General features: G+C 65.5%; 1 protein-coding gene across 1 annotated transcript; it reads left to right on the top strand.

Annotated features, from left to right (window-relative positions):
- Window positions 1-1,044: 1,044 nt before the first annotated feature.
- Window positions 1,045-24,643, top strand: COL6A1 (collagen type VI alpha 1 chain). Its single transcript, XM_060198876.1, has 35 exons — window positions 1,045-1,220; window positions 4,103-4,232; window positions 4,931-5,131; window positions 5,280-5,439; window positions 5,722-5,850; window positions 7,379-7,399; window positions 7,533-7,553; window positions 7,627-7,671; window positions 8,308-8,361; window positions 8,751-8,795; window positions 8,881-8,907; window positions 9,078-9,104; window positions 9,234-9,278; window positions 9,647-9,700; window positions 9,776-9,838; window positions 10,284-10,346; window positions 10,423-10,476; window positions 14,759-14,794; window positions 14,895-14,957; window positions 15,427-15,489; window positions 15,913-15,975; window positions 16,250-16,312; window positions 16,420-16,470; window positions 16,543-16,578; window positions 17,469-17,531; window positions 17,720-17,785; window positions 18,189-18,224; window positions 18,454-18,490; window positions 18,645-18,653; window positions 18,863-18,996; window positions 19,192-19,301; window positions 19,437-19,620; window positions 21,916-22,093; window positions 23,423-23,452; window positions 23,667-24,643. Exons 1-35 carry the CDS (start codon window positions 1,130-1,132, stop codon window positions 24,284-24,286), a joined length of 3,072 nt encoding a protein of 1,023 aa, XP_060054859.1. The 5' UTR covers window positions 1,045-1,129; the 3' UTR covers window positions 24,287-24,643.
- The last annotated feature ends 1,931 nt before the right edge of the window (window positions 24,644-26,574 follow it).

The following is a 26,574-nucleotide window of genomic DNA, read 5'->3' as shown; positions in this document are numbered from 1 at the left end:
AGGTGTGCAGGAGTGAGGTGTGCAGGGTGAGGTGTGCAGGAGTGAGGTGTGCAGGAGTGAGGTGTGCAGGGTAAGGTGTGCAGGGTGAGGGTGTGCAGGGGTGAGGTGTGCAGGGTGAGGGTGTGCAGGGGTGAGGTGTGCAGGGTGAGGTGTGCAGGGTTAGGGTGTGCAGGGGTGAGGTGTGCAGGAGTGAGGTGTGCAGGGTGAGGTGTGCAGGGTGAGGTGTGCAGGGTGAGGTGTCACACACACCCTGTCACACACATATACACAGTTATACACATACAAATTCACACACACTCACATGCACACTCATACACACAAATTCACACACAGTCACACATATACACAAGCACACACACACATACACACTCACACAGACAGGCGCACACACTCACATACATATTTACTCACACACACTCACATGCACACTCATACACACTCACACACAGTCATACACTCACACACACATACACAGTTATACACATACAAATTCACACACACACACACACACACTCACACACATACACACATAAATTCACACAGTCACACACGCTCATTCACACACACACACACACACACTCACATATACAAAAACACACAAGCACACACATTCACACACACGCACATACACACACTCACGCACACACACTCACATGCACACACATACATACACACTCACACATTCACATACACACACTCACACACATGTGAGCACACACACACGTACACACACGGAGAGAAATGCACACACAAACACACATTGTGCCAGCAGCTAGGGGTCCCGGGGCCGAGCGTGCAGACCATGTGAGCTGAGTCACCCACAGCCCAGCTCTGAGGCCCCTCTGGAAGCTTCTCTGGCAGCAACCCCCCCATGAGCTGCACTCCGCCAGCTGTGCGCCCCTCCAAGCCTCCGGATCTGAGGAATCCCAGGCCTGGGTCCCAGCCAGGCGGCCATCAGGGGGGAGCCTGGCCACTCCCAGAGGCCGGCCTTCAGGCGGCCTCCCCCAGGATGCACCCCTCCCTCCTCATCCTCCCTCCGCCCTCCCTCCTCCCTCTTCCCTCCTGCGGGGCCAAGGCTGGCTGAGCAGACGGCAGGACCCTGTGCCCGTCCACGGCCCTGACCGCTGCCATGGGGCTGTTCCTGGCACTGCTGCCCCTGCTCCTGGGGGCCTGCCTGGCTGCTGCGCAGGACGTGCCCCCGAGGCCCGTCGCCTCCCAGGGTGAGTGTCGCCCGGAGGGTGCCGGCAGGACCACTCTGGGCCGAGCGTCCAGTGGGACCCACCAGAGGCCTCCTGGGCAGCTGGCGGGGGGGCTCGGACCCCAGTCTCATTGCTTTCTTGGGACCACCTGTCCTCACCCGCTGCCCAGGTCCCAGCCCAGCTTCATACTGAGGAAGCAGGGTGTCGGGGACAGGTCGAAGGAAATGGCTATCGTCCAGGGAGGTGGCCCTGTGTCCAGGGAGGTGGCCCTGTGTCCAGGGAAGGGGCCCTGTGTCCAGGGAGGTGGCCCAGTGTCCAGGGAGGTGGCCCAGTGTCCAGGGAGGTGGCCCTGTGTCCAGGGAAGGGGCCCTGTGTCCAGGGAGGTGGCCCAGTGTCCAGGGAGGTGGCCCAGTGTCCAGGGAGGTGGCCCTGTGTCCAGGGAAGGGGCCCTGTATCCAGGGAGGTGGGCCTGTGTCCAGGGAGGTGGGCCTGTGTCCAGGGAGGTGGAACAGTGTCCAGGGAAGGGGCCCTGTGTCCAGGGAGGTGGAACAGTGTCCAGGGAAGGGGCCCTGTATCCAGGGAGGTGGACCTATGTGCAGAGAGGTGGGTCTGTGTCCAGGGAGGTAGCCCAGTGTCCAGGGAGGTGGCCCTGTGTCCAGGGAGGTGGAACAGTGTCCAGGGAAGGGGCCCTGTGTCCAGGGAGGTGGCCCAGTGTCCAGGGAGGTGGAACAGTGTCCAGGGAGGTGGCCTGTGTCCAGGGAGGTGGCCCTGTGTCCAGGGAGGTGGAACAGTGTCCAGGGAGGTGGAACAGTGTCCAGGGAGGTGGGCCTGTGTCCAGGGAGGTGGAACAGTGTCCAGGGAAGGGGCCCTGTGTGCAGGGAGGTGGAACAGTGTCCAGGGAGGTGGCCTGTGTCCAGGGAGGTGGCCCTGTGTCCAGGGAGGTGGGTCTGTGTCCAGGGAGGTGGCCCAGTGTCCAGGGAGGTGGGTCTGTGTCCAGGGAGGTGGCCCTGTGTCCAGGGAGGTGGCCCTGTGTCCAGGGAGGTAGGCCTGTGTCCAGGGAGGTGGCCTGTGTCCAGGGAGGTGGAACAGTGTCCAGGGAGGTGGCCCAGTGTCCAGGGAGGTGGGTCTGTGTCCAGGGAGGTGGCCCTGTGTCCAGGGAGGTGGCCCTGTGTCCAGGGAGGTGGGCCTGTGTCCAGGGAGGTGGGCCTATGTGCAGAGAGGTGGGTCTGTGTCCAGGGAGGTGGCCCAGTGTCCAGGGAGGTGGCCCTGTGTCCAGGGAGGTGGCCCTGTGTCCAGGGAAGGGGCCCTATATCCAGGGATGTGGGCCTGTGTCCAGGGAGGTGGGCCTGTGTCCAGGGAGGTGGAACAGTGTCCAGGGAGGTGGCCCTGTGTCCAGGGAGGTGGCCCTGTGTCCAGGGAAGGGTCCCTGTATCCAGGAAGGTGGGCCTGTGTCCACGGAGGTGGGCCTGTGTCCAGGGAGGTGGAACAGTGTCCAGGGAAGGGGCCCTGTGTCCAGGGAGGTGGCCCTGTGTCCAGGGAAGGGTCCCTGTATCCAGGGAGGTGGGCCTGTGTCCACGGAGGTGGGCCTGTGTCCAGGGAGGTGGAACAGTGTCCAGGGAAGGGGCCCTGTGTCCAGGGAGGTGGCCCTGTGTCCAGGGAAGGGTCCCTGTATCCAGGGAGGTGGGCCTGTGTCCACGGAGGTGGGCCTGTGTCCAGGGAGGTGGCCCTGTGTCCAGGGAAGGGGCCCTGTGTCCAGGGAGGTGGCCCTGTGTCCAGGGAAGGGTCCCTGTATCCAGGGAGGTGGGCCTGTGTCCACAGAGGTGGGCCTGTGTCCAGGGAGGTGGCCTGTGTCCAGGGAGGTGGAACAGTGTCCAGGGAGGTGGCCCTGTGTCCAGGGAGGTGGCCCTGTGTCCAGGGAGGTGACCCTGTGTGCAGGGAGGTGGAACAGTGTCCAGGGAGGTGGCCTGTGTCCAGGGAGGTGGCCCTGTGTCCAGGGAGGTGGCCCTGTGTTCAGGGAGGTGGCCTGTGTCCAGGGAGGTGGAACAGTGTCCAGGGAGGTGGCCCTGTGTCCAGGGAGGTGGCCTAGTGTCCAGGGAGGTGGCCTGTGTCCAAGGAGGTGGCCCTGTGTCCAGGGAGGTGGGCCTGTGTCCAGGGAGGTGGCCCAGTGTCCAGGGAGGTGGGCCTATGTCCAGGGAGGTGGCTCTGTGTCCAGGGAGGTGGCCCAGTGTCCAGGGAGGTGGGCCTATGTCCAGGGAGGTGGCTCTGTGTCCAGGGAGGTGGCTCTGTGTCCAGGGAGGTGGCCCAGTGTCCAGGGAGGTGGGCCTATGTCCAGGGAGGTGGCTCTGTGTCCAGGGAGGTGGCTCTGTGTCCAGGGAGGTGGCCCAGTGTCCAGGGAGGTGGGCCTATGTCCAGGGAGGTGGCTCTGTGTCCAGGGAGGTGGCTCTGTGTCCAGGGAGGTGGCCCAGTGTCCAGGGAGGTGGGCCTATGTCCAGGGAGGTGGCTCTGTGTCCAGGGAGGTGGCTCTGTGTCCAGGGAGGTGGCCCTGTGTCCAGGGAGGTGGGCCTATGTCCAGGGAGGTAGCCTGTGTTCAGGGAGGTGGCCTGTGTCCAGGGAGGTGGCCCTGTGTGCAGGGAAGTGGAACAGTGTCCAGGGAGGTGGCCTAGTGTCCAGGGAGGTGGCCTCTGTCCAAGGAGGTGGCCCTGTGTCCAGGGAGGTGGGCCTGTGTCCAGGGAGGTGGCCCAGTGTCCAGGGAGGTGACCTGTGTCCAGAGAGGTGGCCCTGTGTCCAGGGAGGTGGCCCTGTGTGCTGCCTGGCTCTGGGAGGCCTGGGGTACTCTGCTCCCCACGGGTGGGCTGACAGAAGATGGGGGTCCCAGAGCGCAGGCCTGAGCCTTGTGCCCGCAGACTGCCCGGTGGACCTGTTCTTTGTACTGGACACATCGGAGAGTGTGGCCCTGCGGCTGAAACCCTACGGCGCCCTGGTGGACAAGGTCAAGGGCTTCACCAAGCGCTTCATTGACAGCCTGAAGGACAGGTAGCGGCCGGGGCCAGCGGTGGGCTTCCCGTGGCACGGGGTGGGGCCCGAGTGGAGGTAGGGCAGCTCCTCCACGTGGACTGTCCCCTCCCAGCCCCGAGTCCTGGGCCGACTGTTGCCCCAGAGCTGTAGGGGCCCCACATGGGGGCTGAGGAGGCCGCTGCCCTGTGGCCCCAGATGGGGGAAGGTCCCCGAAGCCGAAGGGGTCCAGGGAGCTGGCAAAGGCCCAGGACCCACAGAGGGGGCATGTGTCCCCAGCCCCGTGCCATCAGAGGGGGCAGGGCGGACCCGGTCCTGAGTTTGGGGAGCACTCCTTCACCCAACGGGAAAAGGCTCAGCCCCCACCCACTGCTGACCACTGACCGCCAGAATGTCCACTGTCCTCACTCAGCCACCCTGGGGCCTGATGCCCAGCCCATGCAGAACCCAGCCCCAGTGAGGGTCTTCCTGGGAGGGGCAGCTGGGGACCTGGGGTGCCTGTTGGCCTGTCTCCCTGCCTGCAGAGTGGGTGCCAACCTGCTGACGGGCTGAGGTGGTGTGAGTCCTCTGGTGCCCAGGGCAGGAAGAGGGGCCACTTAGTATACCATGTCAACACTGCCCCCATCTGCGCCCTGCACTGCAGCCACCTAACAGCCCCCCTGCCCACTCTGCCCCTGTGCCCAGCCTCACACTGCCCCTGCCCACTCTGTCCCCCACAGGTTCTTTCGCTGTGACCGTAGCCTGGCCTGGAACGCAGGCGCCCTGCACTACAGTGATGAGGTTGAGGTGGTCCGTGCGCTGTCGCCCATGCCCGCCCAGAGCCGGGAACTGCGGAGCAGCATAGACACCATCAAGTACTTTGGGAAGGGCACCTTCACCGACTGCGCCATCAAGAGGGGGCTGGAGCAACTGTTGGTGGGGTGAGTGCCCGGGCCGTAGGGGAGCCATGGCAGCGTGCCCTGGGGAGCAGGAGAGCGGGGCTGCGGGTGGGCAGGGGGGCTCCCAAGTGGGGCCCTGCCGCCTCTGTGGGGCCGGAGGTCAGAGGTCAGAGGTGTCCGCCCCACCCAGGGGCTCCCACCTGCGGGAGAACAAGTACCTGATCGTGGTGACTGACGGCCACCCGCTGGATGGCTACAAGGAGCCCTGCGGGGGCCTGGAGGACGCAGTCAACGAGGCCCGGCACCTGGGCGTGAAAGTCTTCTCTGTGGCCATCACGCCAGACCACCTGGTAGGGTGGGCAGGGCGGGACGGGGGAGAGGAACAGTGGGCAGAGGGGACGGAGGGCAGAGGGCACAGGTGATGGGGATGGGAAGATGCCCGAGTCCCCACATCCCCCACCCCCAACACACCCGTCCCTGTCCCCACCCCCAACACCCCCGTCCCTGCCCCTACCCCCAACACCCCGGTCCCCATCCCCCACCCCCAACACCCCCATCCCCATCCCCCACCCCCAACACCCCCGTCCCCGTCCCCCACCCCCAACACCCCCGTCCCCGTCCTGTCCCCCCAGGAGCCCCGTCTGAGCATCATTGCCACTGACCACACATACCGACGCAACTTCACGGCGGCCGACTGGGAGGGCAAGCGGGAAGCAGAGGCAACCATCAGTCAGACCATCAGCACCATAACAGACATGATCGTGAGTGACCACCCCCAGCCCTCAGGCCAGCGCTGACCGCCCCCAGCCCTCAGGCCAGCGCTGACCACCCCAGCCATCAGGCCAGTACTGACCACCCCCAGCCATCAGGCCAGCGCTGACCACCCCCAGCCCTCAGGCCAGCACTGACCACCCCCCAGCCCTCAGGCCAGCACTGACCATCCCCAGCCATCAGGCCAGCACTGACCACCCCCAGCCCTCAGGCCAGCACTGACCATCCCCAGCCCTCAGGCCAGCACTGACCATCCCCAGCCCTCAGGCCAGCACTGACCACCCCAGCCATCAGGCCAGCACTGACCACCCCCAGCCATCAGGCCAGTACTGACCACCCCCAGCCCTCAGGCCAGCACTGACCACCCCAGCCATCAGGCCAGCACTGACCACCCCCAGCCATCAGGCCAGTACTGACCACCCCCAGCCCTCAGGCCAGCACTGACCACCCCAGCCATCAGGCCAGTACTGACCACCCCCAGCCATCAGGCCAGTACTGACCACCCCCAGCCCTCAGGCCAGCACTGACCACCCCAGCCATCAGGCCAGTACTGACCACCCCCAGCCCTCAGGCCAGCACTGACCATCCCCAGCCATCAGGCCAGTGCTGACCACCCCCAGCTGTCAGTTAAAGTTCAGGGCGCCAGTATGCCGGGCTAGCTTTGCGGGCAGGAGACAGACGACCAGGGACTCATGGCTGAGTGGGGAGCAGTATTTCTTTACTGACGTGGAACACAGCGCAGTCTAAGCTGTCTCTCATCACAATCTGTCCTTCCCTATCTTTCCTCTCTCTCCTCCGGCGGCAGAGTCAGGAACCCAGGAAGTACGTAGGACGGGGGGGCAGGGAGAAGGGAGAAGTGCGAACTAGCAAGGGCCAAACCACAGTCTCCCGGAGGCAGGGGGAGTGAGACCAAACCAATGTGTCAGAATGACCGTGTAAATAGACCACAGCGTCAAGCAGTGTAACAGAAGGGTCCCAGAGCAGAACTAGAAGCACACCAACACCCCAGCCCTCAGGCCAGTGCTGACCACCCCCACCCCTCAGGCCAGTGCTGACCACCCCCCAGCCCCCTCAGGCCAGTGCTGACCACCCCCAGCCCCCTCAGGCCAGTGCTGACCACCCCCCACCCCTCAGGCCAGTGCTGACCACCCCCCAGCCCCCACCCCTCAGGCCAGTGCTGACCACCCCAGCCCTCAGGCCAGTGCTGACCACCCCCACCCCTCAGGCCAGTGCTGACCACCCCCAGCCATCAGGCCAGTGCTGACCACCCCCCACCCCTCAGGCCAGTGCTGACCACCCCCACCCCTCAGGCCAGTGCTGACCACCCCCAGCCATCAGGCCAGTGCTGACCACCCCCCACCCCTCAGGCCAGTGCTGACCACCCCCAGCCATCAGGCCAGTGCTGACCACCCCCACCCCTCAGGCCAGTGCTGACCACCCCCAGCCCCCTCAGGCCAGTGCTGACCACCCCCAGCCATCAGGCCAGTGCTGACCATCCCCTACCCCCTTCTTTTTCAGAAAGACAATGTGGAGCAAGTGGTAAGCCCCCCACCCTCTGTCCCCCTTGTCCCCCTGCCTCCTCTGGCATATCTCTGTCCCTCTGGCCCAACATGTTTCTGTCCCTCTGTCCCCTGACGTGTCCCTGACCCCGACGTGTCCCCTCTCTCCACAGTGCTGCTCCTTCGAGTGCCAGGTGAGTGTGGCCGCACCCCTGTCCGGGACCTGCCCTGTCAGCCTAGAGTCTCACTGTCCCCTCTGCCTTGCAGCCAGCCAGAGGACCCCCCGGGCCGCGAGGTGACCCCGGGTACGAGGTGAGCTGTGGAGCTGGCTGTGGGCCCGTGGCCTGTGCTGGACGTAGCGGCCAGCCCCAGGGGTCAGGGATGCCCCACAGAGGGGCCATCTGAGGACAGCAGAGAGCCAGGACAGACAGACTGGGGACTGGGGACGGCCACTGCACTTAGGTCCTCCCCCCTCAGCAGGGCCCCTCTGCCCCCCTCACCCCCTCAGCCAGGCCCCTCTGCCCCCCTCACCCCCTCAGCCGGGCCCTCTGCCCCCTCACCCTCAGCCAGGCCCCTCTGCCCCCCTCACCCCCTCAGCTGGGCCCCTCTGCCCCCTCACCCTCAGCCGGGCCCCTCTGCCCCCCTCACCCCCTCAGCTGGGCCCCTCTGCCCCCTCACCCTCAGCCAGGCCCTCTGCCCCCTCACCCTCAGCCAGGCCCCTCTGCCCCCTCACCCTCAGCCGGGCCCCTCTGCCCCCTCACCCTCAGCCGGGCCCCTCTGCCCCCTCACCCTCAGCAGGGCCCCTCTGCCCCCTCACCCTCAGCAGGGCCCTCTGCCCCCCTCACCCCACCACGGCCACCCAGCCACCCACCCCAGGCCAGCAAGAGGTGGGTCTGAGGAGGCTGGGCTGCGGGAGGGTGGCCACCCTAACCTTCCTCTCTCTTCCAGGGAGAGCGAGGGAAGCCTGGTCTGCCGGGAGAGAAGGGGGAAGCCGGAGACCCCGTGAGTGCGGGCGCTGACCTGGGCAGGGAGCCACGCAGAAGCTTCCAGAAGGACGGCTGGTCCCCGAAGACAGAGGGCACAGCCTCTCCCTAGGGCACAGCCTCTCCCTAGGCGCTGTGTCCAGGAGACCCGTCCCCTCACCTGCGACGCCCTGGGCATCTCCCTACATCCTCCCAACCCCCCAAGCCCACAACTCCCAGCTCCCCCACTGGGGGTGCCCGGGGGACTGTGCCACCTCCCCGGAGCCCCGTGGAGACCCCAGAGCAGGGGCGGGGGCAGGGGGGCCTGGGCAGGGCGGCCTCGACCCTCCTTCCGGAAGGTCACAGCTGCGGCCCACCGGGGGAGCTGGGAACACGGCTGGGGGCATCTGACGCACCTCTGCCTTCCAGGGACGGCCCGGGGACCTCGGACCTGTGGGGTACCAGGGCATGAAGGTGCGTGTCCCCCGACCTCGCTGGGGTGGGCTGTGGCCGGGTGACACGGCAGGGCCCTGGTGACCGTGCCGTCTCTTCCACGCAGGGGGAGAAGGGTGTCCGAGGAGAGAAGGTGAGTGTCCCACGGCAGGGCCACGGAGGTGACGTCCTGTGGGCCCCACGGGGGCTTCCCAGCCGGCAGGGGTGGGGTGGGGTGGGGGAAGGGTGTCCCCACAGCTCTTCCCCGTGGTGACTTGGGACCCTCCCCGTGGGGACACCTCACCCCACTGCCTGTGTCCACAGGGCTCCAGGGGACCCAAGGGTTATAAGGTGAGTGTGGGGCTGGGGGCTGGGGTCGGTGTGGCCCGTGACCCCTGTGTGGCCCGTGACCCCTGTGTGACCCCTGTGTGACCGCTGACCTCCTCCTATGTGATGCCCACTCTCCTCTGGTACCCATAGGGCGAGAAGGGCAGGCGTGGTGTGGACGGTCTGGACGGCATGAAGGTCTGAGGGGGACGGGGAGGAAGCGGGGCTCCTGGTGGGGAGAGGGTTCGGGGAGGGGGCTCAGGGGAGGGGCAGGGGGAGGGGGCACGGGGAGGGCTTACAGGGGTGGGGGCATGAATGTGAGGGCACAGGGAGGGGGACAGGGTTGGGGGCCCAGGGGTGGGGACACTAATGTGGGGGCACAGGGTGGGGTGGCAGGGAGGGGGGACAGGGTGGGGACACTAATGTGGGGGCAGAGGGAGGGGTGCGGGGACCCAGGGGTTGAGGGCAGTAGCACCTGGCCCCACCAGCCCCCCCCCCCTGCCCGTCTGGCTCAGCGTGGAACTGGGGCTGTGCTCAGAGGCTGACCCCCGGCCTCCTCCCTGCAGGGCGAGATGGGGTTCCCCGGCCTGCCGGGCTGCAAGGGCTCCCCCGGATTTGAGGTGAGTGCCCCCAGCCCCACCCCCCAGCCCAGGCCAGAGCCTGTCACCCGCTGACCCCGTCCTCCCTCCCATCAGGGTGTCCAAGGTCCCCCGGGGCCCAAGGGTGATGCTGGTGCCTTCGGACAGAAAGGAGAGAAGGTGGGTCCCCTCCTCGGCTAGGACCCTGGGACCCACTGCCGGGGGGTCAGCCAGCCTTCCCGGAGCAGACTCGAACCCGTGCCGCAGCCGGGAGGGCCGGGCCCCGGGAGTGCGAGATGGCTGTCCCCTGTCCCCCCCGCTGCCCCCGCTATCTTCCCGTCCACTGCCCCCTGCGTGGGTGGCAGGCTTCGGTACAGGGCTGTTTGGGAAGGCTGGCGGGCAGGCGGACAGTGGCGGGGCCCAGGCCGGGCGAGAGCGGCTCCTGGGGGCTCCTCCCACAAGAGGGGTCACCCTGCTCTGAGCTGTGGGGACCCGGGTCCCAGTGTCCTATGCTGGGGAGGAGGGACCCCGGCGGAGCGGGCCTGAGGACGGGGCCCTTGGAGGCTGGGTGCCGGCACTGAGCCCCTAGCTGGCTCCCCATCCCTGAGGCCTGTGACCCTTACAGGGTGAGCCCGGAGCTGACGGGGAGCCGGGGAGGCCTGGGAGCACGGGTCCCCCGGGAGACGAGGTGAGTCCACGAAGGGGGCGGGGGCTGGGCAGCGGGCACCCCGGGACCTTGGCGGACACCGTCCTTGTCTCCCCAGGGCGAGCCGGGACAGCCAGGCCCCCCCGGAGAGAAGGGAGAAGCCGGGGACGAGGTGAGCCCCACGCCTGCACCCCAGGACCGAACCCCACGCCTGACTCCTGCCTTCACCCCTCACACGAACACCAGAAACTGAGGGGAAAACCCCACTCCCAAGACCAGGACCCCATTCCTGACACTGACCCCCAGCTGACCAGCCTCCATTCCTGACACTGACCCCCAGCTGACCTGCCCCCATTCCTGACACTGACCCCCAGCTGACCTGCCCCCATTCCTGACACTGACCCCCAGCTGACCTGCCCCCATTCCTGACACTGACCCCCAGCTGACCTGCCCCCATTCCTGACACTGACCCCCAGCTGACCTGCCCCCATTCCTGACACTGACCCCCAGCTGACCTGCCCCCCATTCCTGACACTGACCCCCAGCTGACCTGCCCCCCATTCCTGACGCTGACCCCCAGCTGACCTGCCCCCCATTCCTGACGCTGACCCCCAGCTGACCTGCCCCCCATTCCTGACGCTGACCCCCAGCTGACCTGCCCCCCATTCCTGACGCTGACCCCCAGCTGACCTGCCCCCCATTCCTGACGCTGACCCCCAGCTGACCTGCCCCCCATTCCTGACGCTGACCCCCAGCTGACCTGCCCCCCATTCCTGACACTGACCCCCAGCTGACCTGCCCCCCATTCCTGACACTGACCCCCAGCTGACCTGCCCCCCATTCCTGACACTGACCCCCAGCTGACCTGCCCCCCATTCCTGACACTGACCCCCAGCTGACCTGCCCCCCATTCCTGACGCTGACCCCCAGCTGACCTGCCCCCCATTCCTGACACTGACCCCCAGCTGACCTGCCCCCCATTCCTGACACTGACCCCCAGCTGACCTGCCCCCCATTCCTGACACTGACCCACAGCTGACCTGCCCCCCATTCCTGACACTGACCCACAGCTGACCTGCCCCCCATTCCTGACACTGACCCACAGCTGACCTGCCCCCCATTCCTGACACTGACCCACAGCTGACCTGCCCCCCATTCCTGACACTGACCCACAGCTGACCTGCCCCCCATTCCTGACACTGACCCCCAGCTGACCTGCCCCCCATTCCTGACACTGACCCCCAGCTGACCTGCCCCCCATTCCTGACACTGACCCCCAGCTGACCTGCCCCCCATTCCTGACACTGACCCCCAGCTGACCTGCCCCCCATTCCTGACACTGACCCCCAGCTGACCTGCCCCCCATTCCTGACACTGACCCCCAGCTGACCTGCCCCCCATTCCTGACACTGACCCCCAGCTGACCTGCCCCCCATTCCTGACACTGACCCATAGCTGACCTGCCCCCCATTCCTGACACTGACCCCCAGCTGGCTGCCCCCCATTCCTGACACTGACCCACAGCTGACCTGCCCCCCATTCCTGACACTGACCCACAGCTGACCTGCCCCCCATTCCTGACACTGACCCACAGCTGACCTGCCCCCCATTCCTGACACTGACCCCCAGCTGACCTGCCCCCCATTCCTGACACTGACCCCCAGCTGACCTGCCCCCCATTCCTGACGCTGACCCCCAGCTGACCTGCCCCCCATTCCTGACACTGACCCCCAGCTGACCTGCCCCCCATTCCTGACACTGACCCCCAGCTGACCTGCCCCCCATTCCTGACACTGACCCACAGCTGACCTGCCCCCCATTCCTGACACTGACCCACAGCTGACCTGCCCCCCATTCCTGACACTGACCCACAGCTGACCTGCCCCCCATTCCTGACACTGACCCACAGCTGACCTGCCCCCCATTCCTGACACTGACCCACAGCTGACCTGCCCCCCATTCCTGACACTGACCCACAGCTGACCTGCCCCCCATTCCTGACACTGACCCACAGCTGACCTGCCCCCCATTCCTGACACTGACCCACAGCTGACCTGCCCCCCATTCCTGACACTGACCCACAGCTGACCTGCCCCCCATTCCTGACACTGACCCACAGCTGACCTGCCCCCCATTCCTGACACTGACCCCCAGCTGACCTGCCCCCCATTCCTGACACTGACCCCCAGCTGACCTGCCCCCCATTCCTGACACTGACCCATAGCTGACCTGCCCCCCATTCCTGACACTGACCCCCAGCTGGCTGCCCCCCATTCCTGACACTGACCCACAGCTGACCTGCCCCCCATTCCTGACACTGACCCACAGCTGACCTGCCCCCATTCCTGACACTGACCCACAGCTGACCTGCCCCCCATTCCTGACACTGACCCCCAGCTGGCTGCCCCCCATTCCTGACACTGACCCCCAGCTGACCTGACCCCATTCCTGACACTGACCCCCAGCTGACCTGCCCCCCATTCCTGACACTGACCCCCAGCTGACCTGCCCCCCATTCCTGACACTGACCCCCAGCTGACCTGCCCCCCATTCCTGACACTGACCCACAGCTGACCTGCCCCCCATTCCTGACACTGACCCACAGCTGACCTGCCCCCCATTCCTGACACTGACCCACAGCTGACCTGCCCCCCATTCCTGACACTGACCCACAGCTGACCTGCCCCCCATTCCTGACACTGACCCACAGCTGACCTGCCCCCCATTCCTGACACTGACCCACAGCTGACCTGCCCCCCATTCCTGACACTGACCCACAGCTGACCTGCCCCCCATTCCTGACACTGACCCCCAGCTGACCTGCCCCCCATTCCTGACACTGACCCCCAGCTGACCTGCCCCCCATTCCTGACACTGACCCCCAGCTGACCTGCCCCCCATTCCTGACACTGACCCCCAGCTGACCTGCCCCCCATTCCTGACACTGACCCCCAGCTGACCTGCCCCCCATTCCTGACACTGACCCCCAGCTGACCTGCCCCCCATTCCTGACACTGACCCATAGCTGACCTGCCCCCCATTCCTGACACTGACCCCCAGCTGGCTGCCCCCCATTCCTGACACTGACCCACAGCTGACCTGCCCCCCATTCCTGACACTGACCCACAGCTGACCTGCCCCCCATTCCTGACACTGACCCACAGCTGACCTGCCCCCCATTCCTGACACTGACCCCCAGCTGACCTGCCCCCCATTCCTGACACTGACCCCCAGCTGACCTGCCCCCCATTCCTGACGCTGACCCCCAGCTGACCTGCCCCCCATTCCTGACACTGACCCCCAGCTGACCTGCCCCCCATTCCTGACACTGACCCCCAGCTGACCTGCCCCCCATTCCTGACACTGACCCCCAGCTGACCTGCCCCCCATTCCTGACACTGACCCACAGCTGACCTGCCCCCCATTCCTGACACTGACCCACAGCTGACCTGCCCCCCATTCCTGACACTGACCCACAGCTGACCTGCCCCCCATTCCTGACACTGACCCACAGCTGACCTGCCCCCCATTCCTGACACTGACCCACAGCTGACCTGCCCCCCATTCCTGACACTGACCCACAGCTGACCTGCCCCCCATTCCTGACACTGACCCACAGCTGACCTGCCCCCCATTCCTGACACTGACCCACAGCTGACCTGCCCCCCATTCCTGACACTGACCCACAGCTGACCTGCCCCCCATTCCTGACACTGACCCCCAGCTGACCTGCCCCCCATTCCTGACACTGACCCCCAGCTGACCTGCCCCCCATTCCTGACACTGACCCATAGCTGACCTGCCCCCCATTCCTGACACTGACCCCCAGCTGGCTGCCCCCCATTCCTGACACTGACCCACAGCTGACCTGCCCCCCATTCCTGACACTGACCCACAGCTGACCTGCCCCCATTCCTGACACTGACCCACAGCTGACCTGCCCCCCATTCCTGACACTGACCCCCAGCTGGCTGCCCCCCATTCCTGACACTGACCCCCAGCTGACCTGACCCCATTCCTGACACTGACCCCCAGCTGGCTGCCCCCCATTCCTGAGATGGAATGCTGTCCTTGTACTGTTGGTCTGCTTCTAAATTCTGCTTCTAAGACCCCTTCTGTGTCATTGGTTTAATCCCCTGCGTAACCCTGTGTTCTATTTACATCACCACTGTTAACTCAGCACCGCCCCGCCTCCAGGGCACTGGTTTCATCCTCACTGTTTTCAGGCTTTTTCCGTCTCCCCACCCCCTATCCTACGTACATCCTCTTCGGACCTGACTCTCCCGCCTCAGGATAGATAAGGAAGGACTGTGATTAGAGAGAGCTTAGACTGCGCTGCGTTCCACATGAATACTGAACTGCGTACCACTCAGCCAGGGGTCCCTGGTCGCCTCTCTCCCGCCCGTGAAGCCAGCCCGGCATGGCACAACTGACTCTGTGTCCTCTCTTTCCAGGGGAGCCCCGGGCCAGACGGAGCCCCTGGAGAGAGGGTGAGTGTGGGGTCTGGAGGCCCCCTTTGCAGGCAGGGGGGTGCTAGGCACCCCTGGGTGGCCTGGGCTAGGCTGCAGCCTCACCGCTCTCTCTGCACAGGGTGGGCCTGGGGAGCGAGGCCCCCGGGGGACGCCCGGAGTGCGAGGCCCCAGAGGAGACCCGGTGAGCTCAGCCCCACCCTATCTTTCTGCAGGAGGGGTGCACTGGAGGGGTATCCGTTGGTCTGCAGGAGTGGTGCTCTTTGGGGTGTCTGTCTGCAGGAGGGGTGCTCTGATGGGGAGTCTTTCTGCCTGCAGGAGGGGTGCTCTGATGGGGAGTCTGTCTGTCTGCAAGAGGTGCTCTGATGGGGAGTCTGTCTGTCTGCAAGAGAGGTGCACTGATGGGGAGTCTGTCTGTCTGCAGAAGGAGTGCTCTGATGGGGAGTCTGTCTGTCTGCATTAGGGGTGCTCTGATGGGCAGTCTGTCTGCATTAGGGGTGCTCTGGGGTTGCTCTGTCTGGGTGGAGTGTCCATGGGGACAGTCTGGGGGTACCCTGTTTGAGTGGAGTGTTCTGGACAGCCACCTTTCTGGGAGAAGCCAGTGATGGCTGGGGGTCTTGCCCTGACCTTCCTGAACACCTTCCCCTCCCTAGGGAGAAAATGGACCACAAGGTGACCAGGGCCGGGAAGGACCGGCTGGAATCCCTGGAGACCCGGTAAGGTGCTGGCCTGGGCCTCTGGGGGGTCTGGGGGGTCTCTGAGGTGTCTCTGGGGCTGTCTGGGGGTCCTTGGGGGGAGTGCATGGGGGTCTCTGAGAGTTTCTGAGTCTCTGGGGCTGTCTGGGGGTCCTTGGGGGAGTGCATGGGGGTCTCTGAGGGTCTCTGGGGTCCCTGTGGGGTATCTGACCTCTGTCTGGGGCTCTCTGGGGTTCTCTGGGTGGGAGGGGTCTCTGAGAAGTCTTGTGGGGTGTCTCTGTGGGGTTCTGAGTGAGGGTCTCTCTGGGTGGTCTCTGGGGGTAACTTTGTGGAAGGGGGCCTCTGTCTCCAGGTTCTCTGTGGGGGTCTGGGTGAGGGCTTGTCCCGGGCTGGGGTCCAGCGGCAGGCTGGGACTGGAGCCCCCTCTGCGCCCTCTCCCTGCAGGGCGAGGCCGGGCCCGTTGGGCCGAAAGGCTACAGAGGCGACGAGGGTCCCCCTGGGGCTGAGGTGAGACCCCCGGCACACTCACCCCCAGACCACACAGCCAAGAACACCCGGGATGGGTGTGCCCACCCACCTGTAGACAGGGTGCCTCACCCTCCCAGGACAAGGGGTCCCCCTCAAGGTCAGAGGACCCCCTAGCCCTGGGCCCGGGGCCCCCAGACCCCGGGCAGCCGTCCCCCCGGCTGGTGACCGGGCCACAGCTGTGGAGGACCCGGCGCCGGAGCATCCTGCCCCCGTCCGCTCTGAGCCCTGCGGGTGACGGTGCCCTCCCTCCTAGGGTCCCAGAGGAGCCCCAGGCCCGGCAGGCCCTCCCGGAGACCCCGGGCTGATGGGCGAGAGGGTGAGTGGGGCATCCACTGTGGGGAGGGCGGAGGTCTGCTGGCCGTGGCGCCCACGGACTCGCCTGGGCCCCGCACTGGGCACAGCCCACTGACGGACCCGCCACAGGGAGAAGACGGCCCCCCCGGCAACGGCACCGAGGGCTTCCCCGGCTTCCCCGTGAGTGGCCGCCCCACCCCGCAGCCCCGGGCCCCAGCCCCAGAGCCCAGCTGATCCCGCGTCTCTCCACAGGGTTACCCGGGCAGCAGGGGCCCCCCTGGCATCAACGTGAGTATCAGGGGCTCCTCAGGGAGGAGGGGGACGCCACACACACACAGTGTAGACACACACAGCACACAGTGTAGAATCACACACACAGTGTAGACACACACAGCACACAGTGTAGACACGCACACAGTATAGACACACACAGTGTAGACACGCACACAGTATAGACACACAGTGTAGACACACACAGTGTAGACACACACACAGTGTAGAATCACACACACAGTGTAGACACACACAGCACACAGTGTAGACACGCACACAGTATAGACACACACAGTGTAGACACGCACACAGTATAGACACACACACAGTGTAGACACACACAGTGTAGACACACACACAGTGTAGAATCACACACACAGTGTAGACACACACAGCACACAGTGTAGACACACACACAGTGTAGACACACACAGCACACAGTGTAGACACGCACACAGTATAGACACACACAGTGTAGACACGCACACAGTATAGACACACACACAGTGTAGACACACACAGTGTAGACACACACACAGTGTAGAAACACACACACAGTGTAGACACACAGCACACAGTGTAGACACACACACAGTGTAGACACACACAGCACACAGTGTAGACACACACACAGTGTAGACACACACAGTGTAGACACACAGCACACAGTGTAGACACACACACACAGTGTAGACACACAGCACACAGTGTAGACACACACAGCACACAGTGTAGACACACACACAGTGTAGACACACACAGCACACAGTGTAGACACACACACAGTGTAGACACACACAGCACACAGTGTAGACACACACACAGTGTAGACACACACACACAATGTAGACAAACACAGCACACAGTGTAGACACACACAGCACACCCCTTCCCCTTCCCTGCAGGGCACCAAGGGCTACCCCGGCCTCAAGGGGGACGAGGGAGAAGCAGGAGACCCTGGAGAGGACGTGAGTGCGGAGGGGCAGGGGTGAGAGGGGGACAAGAAGACAGTGGACAGACAGATGGTGCAGGAGTGTGGGGTGGGTGGAATTTGGGGAAGGGAGGGGCAGGAGGCTGAGACAGGCCTGGCAGCCAGGCAGAGCAGCTACCCTGCACCCGTGCCTGGCTGTGGGGTGACCCCAGCTGTCTCCCCCAGAGCACAGACGCTCCGATCCAAGGCGCCAAGGGAGCCAAGGGGTATCGCGGTGCCGAGGGCCCCCCGGTGAGTCTGTGCCCGGCCTGGGCTCTGTGGTGCTGGGAGGGGTGGCCTGGGGTGGGACACCAGCTTCAGCGTCTCTGGGGAAGGTTCCAGAAAAGCAGCACCTGGCCAGGCAGCTCCTCCTGCCTGAGGTGGGGGTGGGGGTGTGATCCTGGAGTTGGTCTGTCCGGTCTGTCCGTCAGCAAGTCTGTCAGCAGGTAAAGCCGTGTGGGTGCAGCTGGGCTCCTGGGGGCGGGTGTGTTTGGCCCTGGGCACCATCTGGCAGTGAGCCCCTCGACTCAGCGTGCGGCCGGCAGCACCCTCTCTCTGGCCGCCGGGAGTGGGGCAGGTGGTAGTGAGGGTCCTCCGGCCGGCTTAGGGGTGCCTGCCCAGCCCACCAGACCTCACCCTCCCCGCACCCCTGCAGGGCCCCCCGGGACACGTGGGACCACCAGGGCCAGACGTAAGTAGGGTACATGGGGGGGGCGCCGTCCTCAGGCTGCGTGATTGTGGCCTCGGGGGTGTGGTGTCCGTGCCGTGGGGGCTCCCGGCCTCAGGACAGCAGCCACAGGGGCCACTAAGGCCACATGTGTGGTCACCCCAGAGGTGTGTCCCCAGGCAGGGGCAGGGTGGGTGCGGGCCCAGGGTGGGGCCTGAGCCCTGTGGCCACCGAGCTGTCCCTCTGTCCCCAGGAGTGTGAGATTCTTGACATCATCATGAAGATGTGCTGTGAGTGAGGGGCAGGGGGCAGGGCCATGGGCGGGGTGGGGCAGGGGGCAGGGGCGTGGGGGTGGGGTGGGAGGCAGTGTCAGGGCAGTGGGCGCAGCAGGGGGAAGGGCTGCCTGTCTGGCGCTGACCACTGTCCCTCACCCCTCCCCTACAGCGTGCTGTGGTGAGTGTGGCCTCTGAGCTCCTGAACCCAGAGGACTAGCCTGGGGGTGGCTAGACCCTCCCGCTGCCCTGTCAGCCCTGCCCCCCACCCCAGGGACCCCACAGGATGCTGTGCTGGGGGCTCCCCTCCCCAGACACCCTCCCAGTACTGTGCCGGGAAGGGACGCCTGAGTGGACCCCTCCTGCCGGGCTGACGGCCTGTCCCCCCAGAGTGCACGTGTGGCCCCATCGACATCCTCTTCGTGCTGGACAGCTCAGAGAGCATCGGCCTCCAGAACTTCGAGATCGCCAAGGACTTCATCCTCAAGGTCATCGAGCGTCTGAGCCGGGATGAGCTGGTCAAGGTGAGGGCTGGGGGCCGGGGGCCTGGGGCCTGGGGCCGGGGTTCGGGGGTCGGGGGTCGGAGGGCCAGGGGGACGGAGGGCCGTGGGTCAGAGGGCCGGGGACCCCGGGTGGGCCGGGGCTGGGGTGAGCATGGGGGGGCGGGTCTTCCGGGGGTGGTGGGATGACCCCCTGACCCCTGACCCCTGGCCCCACAGTTCGGCAAGGGGCAGTCGCAGGTGGGCGTGGTGCAGTACAGCCACAACAGCATGCAGGAGCACGTGGCCCTGCACAGCCCCCACATCCGAGGCCTGCAGGATCTCAAGGAGTGAGTGACCGCCGGGCGGCCTGGGCCCTGCCTGACCCCTGACCCCTGTCGGCGGCCTCGACCTCTGACCTTGGCTCTGACCCCCGCCGGGATCCCTGACCTCGGCCCGACCTCTGCCCCCGGCCTTGCCCCCAGAGCCATCAAGAAGCTGCGGTGGATGGCGGGGGGCACGTTCACAGGCGAGGCCCTGGAGTACACGCGCAGCCAGCTACTGCCCCCCACCCAGAATAGCCGCGTGGCCCTGGTCATCACCGACGGGCGCTCGGACACCCAGAGGGACCCCACACCCCTCAACGTCCTTTGTGGTCCCGATGTCCAGGTGGGCGCTGCCCCACGGCTGTGTCCCCTCTGTCCCCACGGCCGTATCCCCTGTATCCCCATGGCCATGTCCCCTGTATCCCCATGGCCATGTCCCCTGTATCCCCATGGCCGTGTCCCCTCTGTCCCCATGGCTGTGTCCCCTCTGTCCTCATTGCTGTATCCCCTGTGTCCCCACAGCCATGTTCCTTGTGTCCCCACGGCCGTGTCCCCTCTGTCCCCATGGCCGTGTCCCCTCTGTCCCCATGGCTGTGTCCCCTCTGTCCCCATGGCCATGTTCCCTGTTTCCCCATGGCCTTGTCCCTTGTGTCCCCACGGCCGTGTCCCCACTGTCCCCATGGCCATGTCCCCTGTATCCCCATGGCCGTGTCCCCTGTATCCCCATGGCTATGTCCCCTCTGTCCTCATCGCTGTATCCCCTGTGTCCCTACAGCCATGTCCCTTGTGTCCCCATGGCTGTGTCCCCTCTGTCCCCATGGCTGTGTCCCCTCTGTCCCCATGGCCATGTTCCCTGTATCCCCATGGCCTTGTCCCTTGTGTCCCCATGGCTGTGTCCCCTGAGTCCCCATGGCCATGTCCTTTGTGTCCCCATGGCCATGTCCCTGTGTCCCCATGGCCGTGTCCCCTCTGTCCCAATGGCCGTATCCCCTGTATCCCCATGGTCGTGTCCCCTATATCCCCATGGCTGTGTCCCCTCTGTCCCCATGGCCATGTCTCTTGTGTCACAACGGCCGTGTCCCCTGAGTCCCCATGGCCATGTCCTTTGTGTCCCCATGGCCATGTCCCTCTGTCCCCACGGCCGTGTCCCCTCTGTCCCCATGGCCATGTTCCCTGTGTCCCCATGGCCTTGTCCCTTGTGTCCCCATGGCCGTGTCCCCTGTGTTCCCATGGCTATGTCCTTTGTGTCCCCATGGCCATGTCCCTGTGTCCCCATGGCCGTGTCCCCTTTGTTCCAATGGCCGTATCCCCTGTATCCCCATGGCTGTGTCCCCTCTGTCCCCATGGCCATGTCTCTTGTGTCACAACGGCCGTGTCCCCTGAGTCCCCATGGCCATGTCCTTTGTGTCCCCATGGCCATGTCCCTCTGTCCCCACGGCCGTGTCCCCTCTGTCCCCATGGCCATGTTCCCTGTGTCCCCATGGCCTTGTCCCTTGTGTCCCCATGGCCGTGTCCCCTGTGTTCCCATGGCTATGTCCTTTGTGTCCCCATGGCCATGTCCCTGTGTCCCCATGGCCGTGTCCCCTTTGTTCCAATGGCCGTATCCCCTGGATCCCCATGGTTGTGTCCCCTATATCCCCATGGCTGTGTCCCCTCTATCCCCACAGCTGTATCCCCTGTATCCCCATGGCCGTGTCCCGTGTCCCCATGGCCATGTCCTTTGTGTCCCCATGGCCATGTCCCTGTGTCCCCATGGCCGTGTCCCCTCTGTCCCAATGGCCGTATCCCCTGTGTCCCCATGGTCATGTCCCCTGTATCCCCATGGCCGTGTCCCCTCTGTCCCCATGGCCGTGTCCCCTCTGTCCCCCCTCTGTCCCCATGGCCATGTTCCCTGTGTTCCCATGGCCTTGTCCCTTGTGTCCCCACGGCCATGTCCCCACTGTCCCCATGGCCATGTCCCCTGTGTCCCCATGGCCGTGTCCCTTGTGTCCCCATGGCCGTGTCCCCTCTGTCCCCATGGCCATGTCCCCTGCATCCCCATGGCTGTGTCCCCTCTGTCCTCATGGCCATGTCCCCTGTGTCCATACAGCCATGTCCTCTTTGTCCCTACAGTCATGTCCCCATGGCTGTGTCCTCTGTGTCCCCATGGAGGTCTCCTCTGTCCCCATGGCTATGGATCTTCTGTCCCCACATCTGTGTTCCCTCTGTCCCCATAGTCATGTCCCCTGTGTCCTCAGTCATGTCCCCTCTGTCCCCATGGCCATGTCCCCTCTGTCCTCATGGCCGTGTCCCCTCTGTCCCCATCGCTGTGTCCCCTCTGTCCCCATGGCTGTGTCCCCTCTGTCCCCATGGCCATGTCCCCTCTGTCCCCATGGCTGTGTCCCCTCTGTCCCCATGGCTGTGTCCCCTCTGTCCCCATGGCCATGTCCTCATTGTCTCCTGTGCTGTCCCCTCTGTCCCCATGGCCATGTCCCCTCTGTCCCCATGGCTGTGTCCCCTCTGTCCCCATGGCCGTGTCCCCTCTGTCCCCATGGCTGTGTCCCCTCTGTCCCCATGGCTGTGTCCTCTCTGTCCCCATGGCTGTGTCCCCTCTGTCCCCATGGCTGTGTCCTCACTGTCGCCTGTGCTGTCCCCCCAGGTGGTGTCTGTAGGCATCAAGGACTTGTTTGGCGCTGGTGCCAGCACTGACCAGCTCAGCGTCATCTCGTGCCAGGGCCAGCCACAGGGCCGGCCTGGACTCTCGCTGGAGAAGGAGAACTTTGCAGAGTTGTTGGAGGACGCCTTCCTGAAGAATGTCACCACCCAGATCTGCATCGGTGGGTGGGCAGGTCACAGGACAGAGGGGCCCAGAGCCGGTGCCCCGGGCGCCTTCTGTGAGCTTCCCCACTCACCATGACCACAATCCGCACACCAACCTCAGACCGACCCACAGGAGTCCTCAGCTCTGCTCAGAGGGTGGCAGGGACTGACCCCTGGGACACACTTAGCTCAGGGCACATGGTCAGAGCTCAGGGAACATGGTCAGAGCTCAGGGCACATGGTCAGAGCTCAGGACACATGGTCAGAGCTCAGGACACATGGTCAGAGCTCAGGGAACATGGTCAGAGCTCAGGGCACATGGTCAGAGCTCAGGACACATGGTCAGAGCTCAGGGCACATGGTCAGAGCTCAGGGCACGTGGTCAGGGCTCAGGGCACATGGTCAGAGCTCAGGGCACGTGGTCAGAGCTCAGGACACATGGTCAGAGCTCAGGGCACGTGGTCAGAGCTCAGGGCACGTGGTCAGAGCTCAGGGCACATGGTCAGAGCTCAGGGCACATGGTCAGAGCTCAGGGCACATGGTCAGAGCTCAGGGCACATGGTCAGAGCTCAGGGCACATGATCAGATGTCAGGACATGTGGTCAGAGCTCAGGACACGTGGTCAGAGCTCAGGGCACGTGGTCAGAGCTCAGGGCACGTGGTCAGAGCTCAGGGCACGTGGTCAGAGCTCAGGGCACGTGGTCAGAGCTCAGGGCACATGGTCAGAGCTCAGGACACATGGTCAGAGCTCAGGGCACATGGTCAGAGCTCAGGGCACATGGTCAGAGCTCAGGGCACATGGTCAGAGCTCAGGACACGTGGTCAGAGCTCAGGGCACGTGGTCAGAGCTCAGGGCACGTGGTCAGAGCTCAGGGCACGTGGTCAGAGCTCAGGGCACGTGGTCAGAGCTCAGGGCACGTGGTCAGAGCTCAGGGCACGTGGTCAGAGCTCAGGGCACGTGGTCAGAGCTCAGGGCACGTGGTCAGAGCTCAGGGCACGTGGTCAGAGCTCAGGGCACGTGGTCAGAGCTCAGGGCACGTGGTCAGAGCTCAGGGCACATGGTCAGAGCTCAGGGCACATGGTCAGAGCTCAGGGCACATGGTCAGAGCTCAGGGCACGTGGTCAGAGCTCAGGACACATGGCCAGAGATCAGAACACATGGTCAGGGCCAATTTTCACCATCCCTTTCCAGAGACCCAGCCTCCCAGGGCTGATAAGAACATCCCCAAACATCCTGGGAGGTGCCCCTGTCCCTTGGTGTCACCCCTCCAAGTGGGTGGGGACAGGCCCAGGCCCTGGGGTCACTCTGAAGGCCAAGTGCTCATGCTTTGGGGCTTCCTTTATAGACAAGAAGTGCCCGGACTACACCTGCCCCAGTGAGTGTGGGGCCAGGGGCATGGAGGGGTGGGGCTGGGGAGGGCAGGGTGGTGGGGGGTGGGCTGGGGCTGGGACCAGGGGTCACTGGGGCTCCCGGGATAGGGGGCGAGGCCAGCGGGGGTGGGGTCCTGCCCGGACTTGGAGGCAGAGCGCCAGGCGGGCGGCGGGCCCGGGTCCATCCCCACCCGCTGACCGCCCGCCCGCCGCCCGCAGTCACCTTCTCAGAGCCGACGGACATCGCCATCCTGCTGGACAGCTCGGCCAGCGTGGGCAGCCACAACTTTGAGGCCACCAAGCGCTTTGCCCAGCGGCTGGCTGAGCGCTTCCTGGGGGCGCGGAGAGCACCTGCAGCGGGCGTGCGGGTGGCCGTGGCGCAGTACGGCGGGCAGGGCCAGCAGGGGCCGGGCCGGGCGGCGCCGCGGCTGCTCACCAACCTCACGCTGGTGGCCGAGGCGCTGGACGGCCTGGCCTTCCTCAACGAGGCCACTGACCTGCCGGGCGCGCTGGCCTCCGCCACCCAGTTCTTCCGCCAGGAGTCGCCCGGCGCCGCCCGCAGACGGCTGCTGCTCTTCTCGGACGGCCACTCGCAGGGCGTCTCTGCCGAGGCTCTGGAGAAGGCCGTGCAGGACGCCCAGCGGGCCCGCGTCGAGGTGTTTGTGCTGGCGGTGGGCAGCCGGGTGCACGAGCCCCACCTGCGGGTGCTGGCCGCGGGAAAGGCCGCCGAGTACGACGTCGCCTTCGGGGAGCGCCACCTCTTCCGGGTGCCCAGCTACCAAGCCCTGCAGCGCGGCGTGCTCTACCAGACCGTGTCCCGCAGGGTGGCCCTGGGCTAACAGGGGCTCCCCGACACCAGCCCACCAGCCCACCACCCCGGGAGACCCCCCACCCCCGTCTACCTCCCCACCCTGCCCCGTCCCTCATCCCCACCCATCACCCCTGGGTGATCCCCCCTTTCCCCTGCCCTCGCCTCAGGGCACTTTCCTCCACCTACCCCCGGCTGAGGGCTGCACTCTGGAGGGGGGGCCTGAGCCATCCTCGGTGTTCACACAGCCTCAGGCCGAGGGACCATCACACCCCACAGAGGTGCTGCCCACGCAGGTGCCGAGGGCCCCTCGAGGGAGCTAGCGGTCAGTGCTGAGTGAGCCCCTCCCCGTGAGGTCACTGCAATAAAGGTGCTTGTTACCCTCCGAGCTTTTCTCTGAGGTCAGAGCCCACTGGCAGGGCCAGGTCTGCCAGCTGGACAGGACACCCAGTGGCCAGGGCCCAGGGTGAGGAGCCAAGGTCTCGGGCCACTGACCTGGCTGCTGGCCCCGCAGGCCCCAGCAAGTCCTGAATGTCCAGGCAGCTCCAGAGTCAGATGACCACTCACCCACCCTGTCCTGAGGGGCACACCTGGGGCAGGGAGGACTCTGGACACTGCTGAGGGACACGGCCACAGTGTCTGCTGCTCAGGTGAAGGCCACACTGCCCGCTCCTCTGTCCGCGCTGGCCCCTGGCTCCATGTCCTGCTCCCGGCCGGGCCCCATTGTCCAGCCCGTGAGCGGCCCCAGCACTCCCCTCCCGCCAGCCCCCTTCCCCAAGGAGGACTTACCTGTCCCCCTGTGGCACACGGCTGTCACCACTGCAGGGGAGGTGGCCAAAGGCCTACAGTGGGGTGGACGTGCCCTGGGCTGAACGGGCCTCAGCAGCCAGGCGGCGGGAATGCTCAGGGTCCCTCGGGGGCCACGTGGGAACCAGGGGTGAGGTCCAGGGCAGCAAACACAGCAGCCAAGTCCCAGAGACCAGGACGGAGGCCCAGCCCCACGGAGACAGCAACAGCCTGACACTGGCCCTCTGGCCACGGGAATGTGACTGTCCACACGTGGATTCAGCCCTCTGACAGGGGAAGAAGTGTCTGTCCAGGCAGGGCTGGCCCTCTGGCCACAGGAATGACCGTCCACATGTCCATCCACCTCTGAATTGCTGACCTGGGAGTTTAAGCGTCCAGCCCTCTCCAGCCCCCCAGGTCAAGCCTGCCCTGCCTTCACACACCATGGCCCCTGCAGGCCCCTTCGCCCTCTGGGGGCAGCCACCTGTGAGGAAGGGGACACGGGTGACCGGCCCTGCTGACCACCTCAGACACGGGTGACCGGCCCTGCTGGCCGCCTCAGACATGGGTGACCGGCCCTGCTGGCCGCCTCAACACTAGAGCCCTGGCCGTGAGCCCCTGCCCCCGGCCCCTGAGCAGCCCGGGCTGGGGGACACTCACCGCCCTCCACACCTGGTCAGGAGGCCCCGGGGTGGACACGGCCCTCCCTGCACCCCTGAGGGGACACTGCTCTCTCCACAGATGCCTCAGAAAATCAAAACCCAGACCTGGCCTCCCCTCAGGCAACTAGGCCACACCCCTCCCCTGTAGGAGCCCACCTCTCTCCTTTCTCCCTGCCAGGACCCCTTCCCTCTCCCCCCTCCCCTCCTCCTCCTCCTCCCCTTCCCTCTCACCTCTCACCTTCTTCTTCTAGCGTTTGCCCTTCTTCCGTAGCCAGTCTCTCCCCTCTCCCCTCCTCCTCCCCTTCCCTCTCACCTCTCCCCTCTCCCCTCCATCTCCCCTTCCCTCTCCCCTCCCCAGTCTCCCTCTTCCCCTCCTCCCTCCCACCCTCCTCCCCTCTCCTCTTTCCTCTCTCCCCCCTCTCCTCCGCTCTGTCTCCCCTCTCCTCCTCCCCTCTCCCTCCTCCCTTCTCCCTGGGTGCCTGTAGATGGAGTTGGGCCCTAGGTCTGCACCAGGGCAGGAGCAGCAGCAGCCACCCAGCGTGTGCCCACCCTCCTCCCCACCCAGGGTTCTGGGCAGCCCTGAGGGGCCAAGTCTGGAGGGTTCTCAGGAAGGACACAGGCAGAGCCTGGACCCCCCACCCCACTCTGAGCCCCAGCCTCATCCCCGAGCCTGCTGGGCTCAGCGGCCGCCCATCATCCTAGCCTGAGGACCCTCAGACCCACAGCTGACCCCCAGACCCACAGCTGACCCCCCAGACCCACAGCTGACCCCCCAGACCCACGGCTGACCCCCCAGACCCACGGCTAATCCCCCAGACCCACGGCTGACCCCCCAGACCCACAGCTGACCCCCAGACCCACAGCTGACCCC

Source organism: Erinaceus europaeus, chromosome 9, assembly GCF_950295315.1.
Source record: "Erinaceus europaeus chromosome 9, mEriEur2.1, whole genome shotgun sequence".
Classification (NCBI taxonomy): domain Eukaryota; kingdom Metazoa; phylum Chordata; class Mammalia; order Eulipotyphla; family Erinaceidae; genus Erinaceus; species Erinaceus europaeus.
The sequence above is the reverse complement of the archived record's forward strand: the minus strand, read 5'-3'. Positions and strand labels throughout refer to the sequence as shown.